The sequence below is a fragment of the Osmia bicornis genome, chromosome 4 (genome assembly GCF_907164935.1).
Source record: "Osmia bicornis bicornis chromosome 4, iOsmBic2.1, whole genome shotgun sequence".
Taxonomy (NCBI): Eukaryota; Metazoa; Arthropoda; class Insecta; order Hymenoptera; family Megachilidae; genus Osmia; species Osmia bicornis.
This window is the reverse complement of record NC_060219.1, coordinates 9,490,983-9,511,035: the sequence shown is the minus strand read 5'-3', so window position 1 is coordinate 9,511,035 and position 20,053 is coordinate 9,490,983. Positions and strand designations below refer to the sequence as shown.

Genomic DNA, 20,053 nt, shown 5'->3' with positions numbered 1-20,053 from the left:
GAAATCAAGCTGCAGGAGACTGAAATCAATTACTCCATCACTGAATTGAAAAATTTCAATTCTCTCGTGACTGTTCTTAAACGCGTTGCTCGACGAAGAGCTGTTTTCAAGGCACCACTGCCTTTCCTTTCCCAAATTCGATTAAATTCGTTCGAATGGCGTTTCGCTTAAACCGCGTTTCAGCGATCGAATCGAACGAGCAGAGAGGAAGCAATGGAACGGAATTATCTGAGCGTCGGGAAACGTATTTAACGCGTCGCCGTTGAAATCGAACACGCGTGTACAGGACAGGCCGAAATTAATAGACACCCGAAACAGTTTAATACTTTCTCCCGTTCCGTGTTACCTGGCACCCGCAGCTATTACACAAGTAAAACGTTCCTGTCGTTAGACGACCGATCTCGACGAAGTAAAACAGTTTCTACTTTAATTTGAAAACACAATACACAAGTGAAAAATTAAAATATGTAGAATATAAAAAATTTTCATTGAGAAATAGAAAGTTATTAGAATGGTAAAAAATTTTATTTTCAAGAAAAACCCAATTACATGCAGCGATTATTATCAAACGATAGGTAAAATCGATCGAATGTTGGTACATATTTGAAAAATATTAGTCAGCGAACCCTTCAATTTTTCGTGACGCTTATGGTATCAAAGGTCTAAATAGAAAACAGGCAAGTTCTTATCGTAGATGGGGCTTGCCGTTATCTCTGCCAGTTCAGTCCGGGTAAATCTATTACAGAGATATGTCTGCCGGTGCCAGGAAGAAAGTTAGTAAACTGGGTCATCTGATAAAGGAAGGAAGCATGGTGGCGGCTTAAGAGCGATGTACGGACGCGTTGATATCAGTTATCGGTGCTCGTCGTTGTTAGCTTTTTGCTCGATTGACATAGGTTCATGTGTTTTGTCCATTCAAACCACCAAAGGACTAATTGTTTCTTCGTGTCTTACGCTGCTATGCAAATAGCTACTGTCTGGATTAAATTTACCGTCGCACGATTTATGGATGTGTATTTAAACAGAAATTAACACGTTATAAATGGCTCGCGAGATTGTACTCTGCTTTTCTTACGAACCATGAATAGTTTTATGAAATATCTGCAAAGAAGGAATTTGGAAAATTTGTAATTTAGGTTCATTCGTTATTTTTTTAACGGGTTCTTTAATATTGATTGAAAAAATCGAACATTCAATTTATTTACTGCTAGCAATAGAATACTCGATCAAAATTTCATTGAAATGGCTTCAGGGCTTTGGTAGAAAATGGGTCAGATTCAAAAATTTTTCATATAAAGATATATCAATTATTTTTTGTAAAGCATTATACAAACACTTGAATTGAAAAATGAAATATTCGTATTTTCATTATGATGTGATGGACTGCACATGATTAATTTCACTCTGCCAGCCAACACGTTGAAATTAAAATATTTTATAAACGTGTTCAAAGAAGTCCTCATTTACACCGTGAAATTCGTCTGAGGAATAATTAATGAAACACAAGTAGATTAAAGGTGGCCCGTTGTGTAATTTTAGAATGGAATACATAAAGTCGTAAAAAATAGGTCTGTTTGTAACATTACCTTCGAGTAAGTCTGCAACGAAGCCACGAAAAATAACAATACGTATTATTACCTTCAAAAAACCGTGTACGGTTTCTATGAGCGTAACAAAGCGTAAGTAGAAGCGTGTTGTAACTGAAATTTGTAAACGTGTTTGAAGCGGTGCACCGGCACACAAACTGAGATCCTTTCAGTTCTCGTATGCAAAACTCAATTTTAAAGCAGCGCAGTCGGAATCCCTTTTATTTTTTTGCTCCTCGTGTTTCTTCTACACTGTCCTTGCCGCAGATTTTCCCGAAAAAAGTTTGCCACTTTTCCGTACTACTTCCAAGAGAACTCGTGACTTTTAGCGAGAAGTCGCTTTGAAAATAAAATTCCGCGTTGCAACGTCTTTACGCGTACGCAAACCTGGATCTTTTACAACTAATAATTTGATTAATGTAAAATATAATTGCATATAAATTTCAAGTTTCATCTAGAAATTACTTCTTTGAATGAGAATATCTGTTGAAAATGGGGTAAATTTTATATTTTCTGCTGCAAGATGCGTTTGATAGCCAAATATTTCGAAATGCATCTAAAATTGTGCATTTTCCCTTGCAATAGATGTTGCAGTAAAGAAACATCTATTTGCTTCTTTGAAACATAGCTGGAAACACATTCTCTTTGCCTTGTGCCAAGATGTAACAAGAGAAACACACGAAACTGCGTGGAATTTCGTTGCGTTCCAGAGACAGGTCCATTCCATTTTCCCTTCCCACGGAAGCGTTGTTTCGATGCAACGCGAAACTGATTTGGCAATTTAATTATTTCTGGAATCCAACAACGTCCCCGAAGTAATTGCGTTTATCGAAGACGATTCGAAAACTATGCGCGGTTCTCAGTCTTAATCTCTTGACTGAACCGTGTGCACGTCCACGTTTCATCTTCTCCCGAATTGATTGTGTTTTAATTAAGACTAGGAATTTACCAATCGAAATTTATACCACCGATCGTGTCGAGCAATTGATTTATAGAGAGGATGAAAATTGAAAATTTCAATAATAAATTAAATATCATTAAAACGATCAGAAAATCAGTGGTGACACAATAGGCGCGCTGAACAAGCTCACGGATATATTAGACCAACTTTGAAATGAATTTCAATTTCATGACACTGATTAGTGTTGAATGAGTTCCGACTAATTGTCGACGGGCCGGAGACGCGTTGTTTCCTCCACGTTCGGTCGTCCCGACGAATCAACGAGACAAACGTCGACGGCAAACATCCACACGATGCGTCGCATTAAATCAAAATACATTGCATCGAGCATATTATTCACGTATTATCAGAAAACGTGATAAAATGGGAATTTGCTAGTAGACATAATGATACCGAAATACGATAGGGTTAGACTATTATTTTGCCAGTTAACAAGTTCTCATTATACAGTATTATTCCTTGAATCGAGTTTCATTTCCGCCCTATAAACTACCACGTCCGTTTATACCATTTGTAAACTTTCTACACTAATTTATACTTCGTGTTTCTTTCATTCAAGTTATCAAGTTTTTCGAAACTCTGTTGTATGTATTGTACTCTATAATTTATACTAAAACGATTCCTTTGAAGTTTAATGCGCCAGAAACATGCTGCAATTTAAAAGATTACCTTAATGGAAAAGAATTCGATAGTTTTGCATTTACACAAAATTTTTCAACGAAATTTTTAACTGTGGACGGCTTTCAACATAATTAAAAAGAATCCGAAATTTCACGGATATTTATAATTGAATGGATTAATTCCATGGCAATCAGTTCTTTCACCATTTGCTACGGTATTTACATTTGAATAGACCTACATACTGCTTCAGCTTTACCCATATGAATCTCGGTAAATACTGCTGGATGTAAATTTTCTAATTACGTTAATGTACAACCACGAAAGATCGATATTTTTTTTCTCATTCCATTACCTCTTTTTCTTCTTCAATTCTCCGTTTATACTTGCAATCTACAGCTATTGCTTTACTGAGAAAAATCAACATTTCTCTAACAAAGCATCAAATATATCACAGTGTACATAGAATAATTAAAAAAAAAAGTAACACTGAAAGGAAGAATATTCAAAGTAATTACATACAATCGAAACAATACTTTCGACCAACGAAACGATAGAACAAACCAAACGAGCATGGATCCCATGAAAAGGAGAATAAATATAAAAAAAAAATATCAAGAGGTGGAAGCCTGGAACAAGATAATCGAATAGAGGACGCTCGTCCTGTCGCTGAGGGGATTTATAGAAAAACCTTTGTGACTCAGTTGCCATTGTACGCGTCGGCAATTTCGCAGGGCTTTATTGCGCATTCCGACACTCTTCGATTCGCCATCCAGCGAATCGAAATGGTCAGGAGAACGGTCGAAGAAACAAAAGGCGAAAGAAAAAGCGCGAAATAGAGGAAAGTAGGAAAGAGATAAAGGTGCATTGTCGTCCATAAGTGGTATATAGCTTATTCAATCTAAAGTAGTCGAATTCTGGAAGGTACTAAGGGTTGTAAATTCTTCTTCATTATTTTTTTTTTTAATTTTTAAAAATCAACATTTGAAATATTTAGACATAGACAAATTTGATAAGTGTCTTATTTTTTATGGACAACGGCGTACCCGAAATAAATAGTCTCAGGAAGGTGAAAAAGATAAAAAGTGACGCTGGATGCCTACACCGTTCAAGGCACTCGCTCAACTTTTCCAGGATACCAAACATTCGGTAATTGCGAAAGATTTATACCTTAAATTCCAGCCAGTGACTTGTCTCTTTCTGATCGTTCTTTCACAGAGAGTCAGCCGCGGCGCTGGATGAATTCCTCTGCCGCGTTCTAAATTGCGCGCCGATTCTGACGAGGAACAATCGTATTATTATGCTGGTCGAGCGTCGATGATACGACAGTTGGTTCGTTCGTTTTTGGATCGTCTCCAACGTCGTAGCCTAGCTCGTTACCTCTGCTTTTACCCTCTCGATCGTTACCACTTGTCCTCTTCGACGGTAACTCCTCGATCTTCGCGATCTACCGCGCCCTCGCCGCTCCTTTTCCTGGCTGCTATCTTCATTTGCGAATTCTACGCGCGACGTATACGCAGAAACTCTTCGAGAAAGTCGGCAAATTTGATTTTCGAATTTCGCGCAGCGGCGAAAACGAAGTTTCCGTCGGTAAGTATATAAACTAGTTTATATTGTGTGTTTTTACACGGTAGAACAGGAATGAAACTTCCCGAGAAGTTAGAACGCATTTACATATGAAAGAATTACGTATCAAAGTGATAGTTTCTACCATTTTTATGGTTATGGAGAAAAAATAATCATACAACAGGCAACTTGTTGGAAATGGGTAGTTGAAATAATAATACGTCGTAAACAACGGCAATGTTTAAATAAATTCTATCTTACCAGAGCGATTGTAGGTTTCAAACTGTGCCCTTACTATGGCGCGCTTTGTTATTCCGTTCGAACTCGAGGTTCAAGTTAATCAGTTCTTGCCGTGACCGTCCCTGTGTAAACATGTGTGCGCAGTGCCGGTATCGTACCGATCTGAGATGTTTTTTTCTAGTATAATTATGCACGTGCACTCGGGTGTGTTATGACGTTTAATAATATAATAATTTTTCATTTATTTGAAAGTATTAGCACGCTGCGCAGTTTAATGTGAACGCGCATGCGCGTGCGAATGTATTATTGCGCGTCTACTAGTGGTGAACATGCGCAGTTTTAATCGCGCTTCGAACGTATCCAATGTGCTAAATTGTTTATTAACGTTACTTACAAATTAAAACAAGTCTAATTGTGCGAAGACTAGTTGAAAAGCCGTGAAATCGTTGGATTTGAATTCTCAAAATAGAACTTGAATTAACGTGGAGTGACATTTCTGTGGTGACGCTGAACGGACGGGCACCTAACCTCAATCGCAGTATGGCGCAGTTCAACGACCGGTGAGTCCATTATTTTATAGTTTCTCCAACAACCAATTATGCTCTTAACTTTCTTTGTTTACAAAATTTTCGTTCCGTCGAAACGGAAACTTCAATAAAGTAAGCGACTAAAGAAATACAGAGAATCGTGAAACTACTGGTACTCTCTTGATTAACGATTCGGTTTTTATAAACGACGTACTAGAATATATTTGAAAGAACGATTAAGGGTAATCGAGCTACGTTATCGGTGTTAATAATACACGGATTGATTATTGATTTTATGATTATTACTGGGGAGCGATGAATATTTTAGAAATCGTTATGTAAGGCGAGTATAAGAGACATTCAGATACGAAGTATCATATTTTAATCGTGGAATTACATTGAAAGGATATTTCAGTCTCACTGTAATTTCGTTTCCCATTGCTTCCGCATTTTTGAACAGCGGATAATTTATTTCAATCCAGCGGTGCTCATTAATCAACTCGATAACCATCAATTTGTGTCATGTACGATCGTACGACTTACGAGATCCTGCCAGCAGCGTTTTCTTTAATGCATTATGACTTAATTAAAAGTCTATGCTTTCTTACAAGTATGTACACCGAGTTGCATTGAACTTGTCGCAGTGAAGTTGGCTACAAATTCACTGACGCATTCACGCCGCGTCGGTGAGTAAATGCGTGGCCAACTTCACTGTGGTAAGTTCAATGCAATTCATCGTCAGTGTACCTATCCATTTGATTGTAACGATAGAATTTTCTTTATTGGAACATTTCAATCAATTATACGCCTTCTACATCTACATGATGTCCGAAATGATTAATTAAATTACTACCGATCAAATAGATAATTTTATTTATAAATCGATGCTGTTGTCAGCCGCATTAGAGTGTTATGTTTATCGAGAAGCTTATGACAGGAAGATATCGAAATTTAAGTGGTGCTTGTTCGAAAGTTCGGTCAAGCTTGGCTACGAAACGCCTGGAAAGAGCCGCAAAGCCGAAGTCTGGACTTGGAAGTTGCGTTAAGTTTCGGGATACGTCTAGACGCGGCCAGCGGATACGTACGACATAAGTTTAATCCCGAATTGGACGGCGGCAAGAAGCTTTCAAGAAGTTTCGGGCATGCTGCCGGAATGTTTCGACACGCAAACACACTTACGTTTACCTTTCGCCACGAATTCCGTACGATATGCTGAAAAGATTCCAGCTTGCTTCTCGATTGCCTGGAATCCAGCATCGCTCACGCGAAAGCTGAACCTTGCACCACTGAGATCCCTGTGAAGGGAATTTCCCTGATCTCGTTTCAAACGATTTCAATCTCCTTTTTTTTTCTTCTTATTTCACGGAAGTTTTTAAATTTCAAAATTTCTTCATTTTCCTAACAATTTTCATTTCTTTATCAAAATCCCAGACAAACGAAAACTATAATAAAAGGGATTACCAATTTTTCTAAACGCGTTGATCCAGAAAAATTGGAAAAACTTCTACAAAATTTGATACATTCCCGTCCTGTGTATTTTGTATTTATCAAAGTTTACTCGTCAGATCGAAATAGGAGCGTTCACTGGACACGTTCATTTGAAGTATTAACCAACGATCGGAAGTGACGGTGAAACGTCAGAAAGTATCTACTAGTTTTACAGACGGCTATGATAGTCTGTTTTTTTTTTTTTTCTATACTATCGATGTAAAGTCGACAGAAAATTGCTGTCGGATATCCGGCCCGGGAAATGGAACAGTGAATATTTCGAGGAAGCACTTCGGAGCGATAAATATATGTTATGTTAGTGGTAGGAGACTTTCATTCGGGTCCGAACACGTCGATAAAAGCGTTCGTCCAGCCAAGAGAGCTAGGTATCGAGGCAGCATTTGTTTATTCGAAATCGATGAAATTTGTCGCAGTGAAAATTTTATAGAGTATCGAACGAGCAGTAATAGACTGGAAATTCTGTCCGAAGGGAATCGAATTTCTATCGAGCCGGAACACTTTCAAGCGTTTGACTCTTGCGTATACGCGTCGAATGATATTGCCTCGCAACAATTGTAGAAATAGGATTGTTCGAATTCATACACGGTATTTCATTTTTTTACCCTTTGTATCCTTTTTATGCCTCATGAAGAACCAGGTTCATACATGAATTGCAGAATTTCTGAGCGTTTGAACTCGGAAGATTAGGATAGAAGCTTTCAATAAATTCGACGAATCATTTCCTTTATCTTTTGTACGACTATATTTCTATGAAACTTTTCGGTCGATACATTTTTATATTGAAAATTTCTTTAATGACATAGTTACTCGATGTCTATGACTCGTTAATTGCTGCAATGTTGAGAGAATAAGTGTAACGTGGAATCGTAATTAACTACAGCTCAACGTGACAATTTCGCGTGGAGAATATTCATCTTCGCACGGAAGATTTGGTTTCTCATTTATGAACGGCACATGTTCAGCTGTAGACAATGAGACAATGCTCAGCTGTACCTCTGCTTCGCCATCTGCATCCTGCCACGTCCTTTGTGGATGAGAAACTAAATTTTGATTGGATATGCATTCGCACAATCCATGGGATTTTTGTAGCATGAAGGCCAACAATCAACCACTTGATTACATTTTATTTTAATTATTATTTCAATTTGTGACTTCAATGAGTGCAGATTTTTGAATAACAGAATTTTGCTAAATTATTTTCTATTACTTTGCTGGAAGAGATGAATGAATGCATGTAACAATAGAATTCTTTCCAGAGGTAATTAACAATGCATAAAGCATTTTACAGACGTGAAATAATTACTTACATTACAAGAGAAGGAAGTATGCTTCGATAAGATCTTTTTGCACAATCATAATCGCATCATTTCTTTCAGGAAGAACAGTTTCTCGGTTTGACCATTTCTGCCCATTAAATTAGGAATAATTTTCTGGCATGATAAATGCATTCGAATTCCGACGGGCTAGCCGGTATTCGACCCAAATTGCGAGTCGTAAATAATCGTTGGAAAACGGGCCCGACAAGGAGGCAGCAGATTCGCGTCGAATCCGCGTTGTCGCGTCTCATCGTTCCGTCCTCATTTTCCGCCGTTTGATTTATCGTCGCGTTACTTGAAGCGTCGTTGGAAAATATTATACGTCGATCGTGCATATTCCTCGCGGAGGACGAGCGTACGCGAGCCGTGTAAATAATGTAAAGCTTGGAAAAAAGCGTTTCGATCGTGTTCTCGTAAACCGTTTTTTGCGGCCCGCCTGCCATTCCGTTCGATCGTTTATGAAACGCTCGCCTCGCCTCGTTGCCCGTAAAAATCTTCCCATTGAAAACGAACGACACGTTGTAGAATGTTATTCCTCTATTCGCGAGAAATATTTATAAACGTTTCGATTGTAGTCATTACATTGATAGCGTGTTGCGTTCAACGTACCGCGTGCAATGGTTGAAAGATAAATTTGAAAGCGTATAAAAAGAGAGAGAGAGAGTGAATTTGAAGTTGTGAAAAAGTAGCTGAAACGAAATATCGGCGTATTAATGAAAGACTCGGAGGTGCGAAAATTCTGTATATAACACAGCTTTGTCCATCGAGATCCGCGTGTTTGGGACAACGAACATTCACCGAGTGCAATTATTCCCCAAGAGAGAGATAATTCGACGAATTCGCGTAAGGCTATTCTTAATCCGGCTTATCCGACGTACCTTTGTTCCCGTTCAGAAACTTGCCGGGAAACCGGCCCCTTTCTGCACCCTATTTCCGCCCCTTACCGCCGCCCTCGTCCCTTCGCGGCGACTAATCTTCTTGGGTGCTAAGCCTCTGATCAGAGATTGCGGCGGTCGCTCGGTAGTCACCCCGTAACGGCAAGTCAATCACAAGAAACGTGCGAATTTATTACATTGAATTCGGGGTATCAATGTTTGGCCAGCTCTCAAGAACTTTGAATTGCTAGCATTAACTCGTGGCCGTTTAACAATTTTCCTGTTGATAGAGAATCGAATGAAATAAGAAAATTAAAGAAAATGGTAGAAAATCAAATCGTACATCGGATGATTGATTTTCATTAAGGCACATTTCGTTGTTAACGTCCCAGATTTGTTAGCTACGATTACTGCTGACGCAGGAACGAGTCTTTCCTCGGTGTTACCGGATCGTGTTTCTCTGCTGAAACTTTCCGCTATTAAACTTACGTCTACGCCTTTCGCGTGTAATCCAATCCATCGAGAGCGTGTTGTTGATCAGCGTGGTTGAAGATTGAGTACCCGTATGCTGCGGGTAGAAAGTTTATTGTCCTGGCTAATCAATCTACCCCTTTCAATAACCAGCGTGTATGTGCTCGCGTGTATTCTCTTTTCATTCTTCGAATTAACAAACACCACGAGACGTGAGAAAAGAAAGAACAGCGTAGAAACATTAAAATTTAATTGTCCGTGTTACAACCCCCTAACGCTGCAAATTACGAAAGAAACGCGAAGCGAAAGTATAATGAATGCATGTAATATAATCACAGTCTCCTATAATTAAACCTTGCGATACAATTTTCCGACCTGGATCCAAGGATCCGCCATAAACCTTAAATTTCACGCGACACGAAACGTGTGAAACACCTGCTGCGATGAATCATAGCGGCGGAGCTCCTCGTTTCGATATACACCGTGGTACAATTAACTTCCATGAATTACACTTAATCACCCCGTACTCTCATCGTCAGATATCCCAGTTGCGAGTGCAAGGGGATGGAGAGGAAGCTCGTCAAAGCGTCGTTCGTTGTAACCCGGAGAACCGGAGGTATCGTTCCCGGTAACCAAGGACAATTTCAATACCTAATCTCAGCGACAAATGGAGGGTACGTACAAGTAGCCCAAACAATGGCTACCATTCGAGGTTGATGGGTTCGTGTAAAAGGAAGCTGCATGTTCGATCCGCTTGAAATTCCGTTCGGAATTACAATCTCGCGAACGACTACGCCTTTCTCTCGTAAGTGAAGCAAACGTTGGATAGGAGATCGGTAAGGTAGCGGGAAAGGAAGTTCGGCTGGTCGAGGAACAGGAAAGGCAGGGTGAATTTTCATTGGATCCCGCGGACACGAGTTTCGTTGTCGGTCGGACCTCGTCAAAGCTATCCCCCGCGACATTACCGGAAATTGCGGACACTGGCTTTCCCAAGTCGACTGGCAGTTCGGTTGCGGCACGAAGTGCACGAGTTTTGCGGCGAATTCGACAGCTTGTATGCATTATACGCGCAGGTGTCCGTGCCGGTCGTCCGCTTTCTGCTTGTGGAAACAAGAATAACCCCCTTTTGTGTACGCTCTGCACATCTTGCGACTACATTAATTAAACACATGCTCTCTCTCTCTCTCTTTCTCGTTTACCCTCTAACCAACCGAATGCTCTCCACCTTTGATTGCCCATGAAGTTCCTATTGTATCCTAAACGATCGAGACCTCGCGGCTACCCTCGAGTACGATGTTTTAATGAAAACTCTCTACTATGTAGTCGGTTGAACGGCTCTTATTCATCAACGGGATCATACTTTGATCTTGCACTTGCAGTTTCGTGTTTCGATCTCCTCCTGTACGCACCGTTTATTTTTGCTAACGTTGACCCTGGCTTTTCTAGGATAACTTTGACGCGATGTAGAATCTTCTTTGGGTTTGCATAGATTTCGATTATATTCTGGTAATGAACTTTTCAATTTGTAACATCAAAAGCCAGGTGTATTGATCTTCAAGTTTTAGTTTAAAATCCTCTATAAGCTAAGTTCAAGATTATTTTTGAATGATTTATTGAAAATAAATGGAAGGATTTTCTGCGATTTTAACAGTGCACTCTCAAGGTGTTAAAGATTAAAGAATAGTGAATTAAAAAAGATTCCACATAAAACTTCGAATTCGTCTCGTTAAATAAAAAAAATTCTCTGAATTGGGCTGAGAGGGTAAAGTATTTGGTAGGAGAATATTTCGGTCGCAAGGTAATAATTTATATCATGTAGATAGAGAAATGGTAAATCGTGCATATGATAACAAGAATGAATAGAAATGATTAAAAAGCTGGGCTCAACCAGAATTCTGAATTTCTATTAATAATCCTTTGAGGAGGAGCGGATAATCGTGCTTTCGAAATGACGACTGCTGCTTGCGATGCTAATTCCTTGTCCATCTGCTACCTAATCGGATCTTCCTGCTACGCCCGGAAGAAAAGTTTGAACCGCACTGCGACTCCGTAGAGGAGCGAACATTCGCGAGCAAGACAGACCGAGTAACCTGCATTCTTGGCGAAATTGCCATCAAGCCTTTTCCTTGCAGTCTGCCTTTCAGAGGGACACGATGGAATTGCATTTGCGACACGGGACACCGACACCTTTTCACGGTCGTTGGAAAACCTACGCGTCCTTCGGGACGCGTACACCAACGTCGCGTCGGTTGGGTGCATTATTAAATGTTCGGAACTGAGATACTGACCCCATCGACCAAACTATTTTCTTTCGCATTGCTAAAAATTGAAATTCCATTTAAATTATTTGTTATTTCAACCCCTTTGTGTTTATTCCCTTCTTCGATATTCTCATGTTGTTTCATTTTATACGGCAGCATTTTATGTGGCAGTCGGTATCTTTTTCACAAACACGATAACCACCTCGTTTATAGTAATCGCGATTGACAACGTTTGGCAAGGAATACCACGGAACGATAGTTTCATCCCCTGGAAATGAACGCTGTAACACTTTGCTAAGCTATACCGCGACATGCACGTTATCGCATCATCGCTGTCATAACGTGCTAGTATCATCATTACGTTCGTTGATTCGAGTACCATGACTTCGTCGTTCGATCCTTTGTAATCCTGGAGGCGCATTTAGAGGGGCAATAACGAAGAACGATCGTTCGTGGCAACGATTTCGGTGAATTGAATCGTAGCTTCCAGGAATTAACTTGGTAAATAACGTAATAGAATTTTGTCAAATCTATTCTTTGTTTACTTTTTCAAAAAACTTTTCTATTCTTCGTACAATTTTTCAATTTGCAAACAAGAAATCCGTTTGAACACTAATCAGAGCAGTTCCATCGTTGTTCGAGCGAAAAGCCCATAGGTGCGGGCTGGTGCTAGCGGCTCGATTTCAAAGTGAGATTTCGGGAAAAGACGCAGGTAAACAAACACGAGGCTCGCTTAGAAGGCGGGAGCAAGCAGGAGCGAGGAGAGGAAGGAAAGATCGTGGAGAAAGATTGAGAGAGATAGTTGGATAGGGGTAGAGGGAAAAGCCCAGGGGTGGCTGGTGCGCGGGCGCGGCTTTGCGGGTCAGAGTGCGCCGGGTATATAACCGGGCGGATGCCGTCGTCCTTTAGTCTTGCGCTTATCGTCATCGCGACGATCCGCTCGGATTCCACGAGCAAGCGGTCGCGTGTTCGCGATGTACGATCGACGATCGGTAATCTTCGTTCGCGCGTTCGTTAAGTTTCGGCCGCCTCGAGGTTAGTTCGTTCGGTGACTCTGTGAGGTGAACTTGGTTCGCGCATCGACGTGGATCTAATTGAAAAATCGATCAGTCCTTCGATCGACTCGTGTAAAATATCCGATATCGGATCTTTGCTGATCAATTATAGTTAATAAACACGAACATGTCTCTTCGAGTCTCGGTGATAAATGACGCGTCAACCTGTTGTAACCTTGTATCGGGTACGCCATAGAGGCGTGTAAACAATTCATTGAAGACCTTTCGTAGAAGGGACAGTGCGGTGGAAACTTGCGACGATTATTGTTCGCTATTCGCCCGTCGAAAAGGTACCTTTCGAGAGAAGATGTGGAAGTGAAAGATTCTCGTACGAGTGCTGTCAAGGGAGCGGAAAGAAAATGGTACCGGACCAGAGATTCGATTGTCCGACGCGAGAGGCCGCGAAACGTGGAGCGTGAAAGTAGCACGGTTGAATGGTGGAAGAATCGAAACTCTGGAGTAGCGGAAACGAAGGGCGGAGAAGGAAAAAAGGAAGAAAAGGAGGAAACGAAAGAAGGTACTGCGGGGAATTCGAAGCTGTGCCTCCGGTCACTTGCGACTAGCCGTGTATATGCATAGGAAAATCGTGGTAATAGAAGATCCCCAGCTAGCACGACGCGTATCTGGGTCATACAGCCGCTTCCCTTTCGCACGCGTCTCTCTGCTCTGTGCTCGTTTACCATAATTTTGTGAGATTCCCTGGTACCATCGGACGTCGATTTACCGTCAGAACGAACGTATCCTCCGTTAATCTTTGATCAGAAACGAAAAAAACATGCAATTAAGTGTAACGAAAGAACACGACAAAGAAACGTCCTGCATGAAAGCTTTCTGTAACACTTTCACATAGACGGATAGAAAATGGAACGGAAAGCGGTGGCGTGAAACGTGTTGTACAAAGTTCCTAGATGTCGATATTCGTGGGGGAATAATCGGAAAAAACGCGAAAACGGGAGCAGACTTAAAGGGAACTCGGTTTTCCACGAGCCGGTGCGCGTTTCGTTGACGTTCAAGATCTAGAGAGTCGTTGCACGCGAGCTCGTTTCGACTTCTTTGTTAAGCGCGGCGGTTTGTCGGATCGCCGCGCCGGGTTAAATCGTTTGCGTAGACGAACGTGGTTTTTCGCGTAACAGCTTCGATGACGGCGATGGTAACGAGCTGTTACATCGTCACCGGGTGGAAAGCAGGATATCGAAGAGGGAAAAAAACAGAGTGGTGACCGTGGAGCTAGATTCCCGCGGGGACAATCCCGGACGAACGAGCCACCACGCGAGGAGCTATTATCTGTGTGGAAGAGCAATCAGCTCACGCGAAACCCGTTTCTCTTTAGAACGGACACATCGGACGCGCCGGCACGGTAAATAATGAACCTCCGCAGTCATTTATCAAGCTCACCGCGAGGCCAACGAATGCTCAAAGTAGCCCGGTTGAAGTAAATGGAAGAGTGCAACGCGAGCTGACGGCAGGTAGCAAAGCGCGCCCGCCGATCCCAGCTGGATTTCGTTCACAAGAAAAATAATACCGTCACTCGACGTTGCTCACGGTATCTCGATCGAACGTACTTGCCTTTCGTGATCGTGTTCGGGGGTCGGTTCAAGGTAACGAACCTGGTCGTCTAATTACAAACCAGGAAGTCTCGTGTCTCGTCCGTTCGTATGTACACAAACGTTCGATGTCGGTGTTGTGGCTGTCTCTGAGATGCGATCAACGGCCGAATCGTCCTACGGTCAACCGCGTCCTTGTTCCGCGAGGTTTTATCAACGCGACAGATAACGCCGTTCCGAGAGATTTCGTGGTTCCATGAAAGTGATCATTACCGAGGATCGTGGCCGAACGTTGACTCCGTTTTGTGCGACGGTGTAGTTCGGGTTTCCGGTGAATCATGCGGCGACGAAACAACAGCAACGCCGGTTGTTGCTGCCAGAGCAACAAGAGATCCGGTCGCGCCGGTTACAACGACGCGGACGGAAACGAACCACCCGGTTGGTGCCTGTACACGAGCGTGGCTCTGGTAGCCGTTGCTTGTTACCTGAACGCGTTAAACGGTGATTTCGTGCACGACGACATACCAGCGGTGGTGAGGAACAAGGACGTGCTCGCTCAAACACCTTGGGCCAGCGTCCTCAAGGATGACTTCTGGGGTACGCCTATGCACGACATCAACAGCCACAAGAGTTACAGACCGTTGACCACCCTCACCTTCCGGTGAGTCATTTTTCTTTCTTTTATTATTAATAGACAGACGATGTCAGACGATTATTGTATGGATTATTATTGGAATTCTTTGTAAGATTTTTAAAAGAACTTTCATATTTCTGTTAAGTAGAATATATTAGGTGTACTTTTCTACTTTTTAATTAAAGATTTATTTTTAAAAAGTCGTGCTAATTTTTATCGTTATTATATTCTCGCGCCACTTTTCACATACATTGAAGCGCAGGAAAATGTTCAGATTTAAAATAGTAATTAAGAAGGCGTAATGCTAAAGACACCTAATATGTTTTTACACAGCAATAGTGTTTTAAACAGTAATGAAGTTACAAACTGCTTGTGATATAAAACGAGAACAAGGTTAAAAAAGTGGTGAGATCGATGAAAATTTCCGTAAGTGGTTGACATGGAACCCGGGCAATCAACGGCGCTATATCATTAACACCAATTCGTTGCACGGTTAAAATTAGTAGACAGGTTTGTAATTAAAGTTACGTATTCGGAATAAATTAGCACGAGCGTGATCGTTTCATTGTGTTATCGCGAATAGTATAATTATACGTTGCGTTCCGTTTCAAAGTCGGGTTAAAGCGCGATCGTTTCCAGTCGATTCTCTACGATATTTTGAACATCTAGATCGTAGAAAGGTGTACGGTTATCTCGTGCATTTCAAACGAATCGCTTGTAACGCGTCGCGAACGTTCGTATACCTCGAATCCCCTCTATCTAATTACCTGTAACAATAGTTCCAGACGTCTGGCACGGTTACTTCATTCAACGGATCCATCAAGCTTGTCTTTAATTTTAATTAAATGAATCTCACGCCGCGTCGCGTTTCTTCCTAGCTAATGACAGGTTCAACTCGGGGCGTACTTTAGCTTTGATATTAAATAACAAGGAAACACAATCACGTTACGCAATTGATTTTAATGAAGTTTTCAGAAAAGTACTCTGAACTGTATTCCTATAACAATGATAGAATAACGGGGTGATCATAGATACGAAAGCGTGTAAATGCATAAAGTTTCTGCAACTATAGAATCATAATTTCATGGTCAACCTCTATCGTTTCTTCAACTTTATTCTATGCACCATCGTTCTATCGCAATTACATAAGTTAAATTGATCTCTATGCTTGAAATTTCTAACTTTTCTGTATATTGAAGGTGATAATAGGTATTCCATTTATTGTACGTATAAGCATTCCATACTCGCCGAAAATGTTGGCATTGTGTAGTATATTCTATCATCAATCGTTCGGTTGTTATTTGATAACAAATTCTGCCATGTAAACAGGTATCCGAAAAAGGTATTTGTTTAAAAACGTAGAACAGCTTCCATGGAAACGTATACCTATATGTAAACTACGAGTCGGTTTAAAAAAATATAGATGAATGGGAAGTTTTATATTTCACCGTCATAACAAATATTATTCAACGCGTCGAATATCTATATTTCGTACTCGTCAAAAACTACCCCTGTGGAAAGATGCGAATAAAAACGGAAAAGGTCGCGGAAAAAACTGGAAACACTAATGCATAGTTTCAGAATGAAAAATTAAAACACGATTTCTTTTATGAAAAGGGTTGATATTCTGAATAACAAACCATTTCCAAGAAAGCCACCCTTTTGTTGAATTCAAACGAAAAAAAAAAAAAAAAAAAAACTGCTCTCCTCCTCTTTTACGTTCACCGTTCACCCTCCATAACGATAGAAAATTGCTCAATTACACCGGCAGTCTAGCAGGTTCGGTTCTCCGATCGTGTGAATCTACACGACACATCTGCATCGGACAATTTCTCCACCGACTCTGTATTGATTCTCTCGGCTTGAACGGAGAATGGAAAATTACGGTGGTGCGTGTCCGGTGTAGTAGGTAGCCAGTGCCGTATGGTTGGTCATGGGTCCGTCCGGTGGTGGTTGGGCGCGGGTTGGAAGGGGTGTGACAAGAACCTGACCACGAGAAACTGTTGGGACACCGTCGTGTTACATTGTATCCGTGATACGCGACGAGGCCGTATGCTTTCCGGTTAGCGGCGATTTGATGCATGGATACCAGTTTGCCACACTCCCCCGCGCGATACTGCATATTGGCTGGTATTGGGCGATCCATCATACCGCAAGACACCGGTACATCGCTCATTCGCCTTAACGCCCCAGATGCTGTTGCCAACTTCGACGGCCAGAGACGCTCGGTTCATACGTTCTCCAGCAAGGAACGTAGGGATGGGGCCAAGGTGGAACTAGAGGGAGGCTGAGCATCGCGCTTCCGTGTTTCGCGCGTTGCCGGAAGTGGAACGCATCCATAATTCCTGAGGCTGTAGAGAGACGAGAACGCTATACGAGCTCAGCCAGTCACGTTCCTGCGTCTTTAGATTACGTGATATTAACGATCCGGACGAGAAAGGGCATCGTTTCCAGCTAGTTTCCATAAGCGTCTTCTAATCGTTCTATAAGATCATTTCTCTAACGTTGCTTTCGAGTCGAGTGGATCTCATTATGATTAACTAATTGGTTCACTTCTAAGAACGAACTCGTGAATCGAAGAATCATCGTCTTACTTATTGTTTGCCTCCACTGAAATTAAATTCGACATCAGAAGGCTAGATGTTGAATTGTATGTATGTCGGGAGGTATCTGGTAAAGGGCGATGCAATTGTCTAAAAAAAGGGACTGAGTATGGTGGGAGAGTTTTCTCTGTTCATAGTTAGTTGGAAAAACGAGACGAATCGAATCAGACAAGTTCTCGAATAAAGAGTTTGTTATACATCAAACTACACATTTTTTCTGCTTTCTTCCGATTCTCCCTTACCCGGGTCACTTTTGATCTATCTCGGATCCAATACTAGATCTTCGACAGAGGAATCTTTAGCAGAGATATTCTGGTTACCTAGAAACCTAGGAAATGATGATTCTTGCCTGACGCTCGTCAAACAGCGGACTTGTTAACACGGTAACTGAAACATCTAGAGAGAAAATGACAGAGAAGCAACGGGAGGGTCGTGTTACGTGTGTTTATAATTACTGTTTCTTTCGTTTGTCAAGAGGCCAGTCTGCCGATGACTCTTTCAGCACGGTGTTTTGCTTACGGCGATTTACGGGTCAGAGATTCCGAACAATTCCAACCCCACCTCTGCGTACCTTTGCTACACGTTTCATTCGCTGTCTTTCTTCCCTTTACACCACCTACCATCCTTTGATCTCTTTATTGTCGGCAGAACTTTGATGCCGCTTAGAATATTTCGCTCTCAGAATTCCGAGTTTCGAAATGAAAACGTACTGGCGAGCCTGAAAGTTTGAAACGCGGGCCCCGGTTGGCCCGTGCCGCGTTTACTCTAGTAACCCCTCGAACTTTGCCCGGGATTTTCGAACGATTCTCGTTTTAAACCAACCATCGTGGTAAAACTGTGCGCGAGTACTCGATCGAGTACACGATTCTGTACGTGGAATATCCTTTTGTGGTCTATTAATGGAAAACGGAACGAAATACTTCGATAACTTATCATTTTTGGTCGAATCGATCTACCATTTATGGGCAGATATATTCTTCATTTTGAACGTTAGATGTTCCTTCTTGTCATTTTTATTTGGTACCTTTCATCATTGGCACCTTTTGAATTTCTTAAATTTCTAATATAATTCATTAGAACATAGAATATCTAACGCAATCAAGCTTCGTCGTTTCCCTTGATAATAGGGTTAAACAACGAAGCAAATTCAGGCAGAGATTCGCGTTTACAAACGAGCAGAAGTTCTCTGGTTAGATCGGCCGTTGGATTTTCGCTTTTGTAAATAGGAACAAGCTGGAAGTTACCAGCGATTCCCCGATAGAAAACACAGCAAAGATACGATCAAACCACGATTCACGCTATCGGATCCCGATATCGTCTCTTTATTTAACCACCAATGTTAACACAATGACGGTAATATCGCGAGATCGACGAGGGGAGAAACAACTTGTCAGTTCAGTGTTACAATTGAAAACGATGCATAAGCGATAGGGATGCCGTGGTACCATTTAATGGTACAAACAAAACCTCTGTTTCTTTCGCCATCGTTACAAGCCGAACTTTATAATGATGGATGCGTAATTAAAAATCCATTTGTATTGGCGTGTACAACGTTACCGGCCGTAATGGTTAGCGAAGAATTTTCATAATGCGGTTCAGAGATGTTTCGATAGGAATCGGCGAACCCACGCGAAAATTTAGAAATTTTATTCAAAACGGAAAAACGTGTAAGGGAAGTTCTAGGATTAAAAAGAAAAGTTTAGATAAATACGATTTAATGGGAGCCGTCGTATTCCCGGGCGAATACCGAGCACGGATGCGACGTACGAACGTAGAATACCACGAAGAAATGCAAATGTTTCCGCGAGGAGCGGAGATCCATTAAGCTTCACGGAATCTTGTTTTCTCTTCTCCTCTTGGCTTAAACCGAGCATCCTCTACTTTCAATATTTACACTTGTCCATCGAAAAAAATGCGTTATATAAAGTTAGGAAAAGCAAGAAAATATGCCTCGCGCCTTTCGTCCAAGCCGCATGGTTTATTACATGGATCGTTTAAAAATTTGATGAATTTATTCGCAAATTTACCGTGTATGCCAAACATGTTTTCTAAATTTTATACAAATATAACAAATCATTTTAAATACTTTGGGTGCGATTTTTATCGATGAATTCGCGGTTCTTTTTCAACGTTTATCCACGGGACTCTTTGTACCCGTAGAGTGACGATCGATATAATCACATTTGCCAGAAGTAGGAACTTATACCGCGTCTCCCAGGAGAGATTCTTTGTTTCATCGCGCGACGGGCACGATAGAGAGTGAGATAGCCAGTTACTCGCGTGTCGG

General features: G+C 41.3%; 1 protein-coding gene across 2 annotated transcripts in view; it reads left to right on the top strand.

Moving 5' to 3' along the window:
• Positions 1-12,858: 12,858 nt before the first annotated feature.
• Positions 12,859-20,053, top strand: part of LOC114874744 (protein O-mannosyl-transferase TMTC1-like) — a 147,899-nt gene continuing 140,704 nt past the window's right edge. For both annotated transcript variants that reach the window (XM_029184325.2, XM_029184324.2), the window contains exon 1: positions 12,859-15,190. In XM_029184325.2, coding sequence (XP_029040158.2) covers positions 14,868-15,190 — 323 coding nt within the window. In that variant the 5' untranslated portion in view covers positions 12,859-14,867. The remainder of the gene's footprint in view (positions 15,191-20,053) is intronic.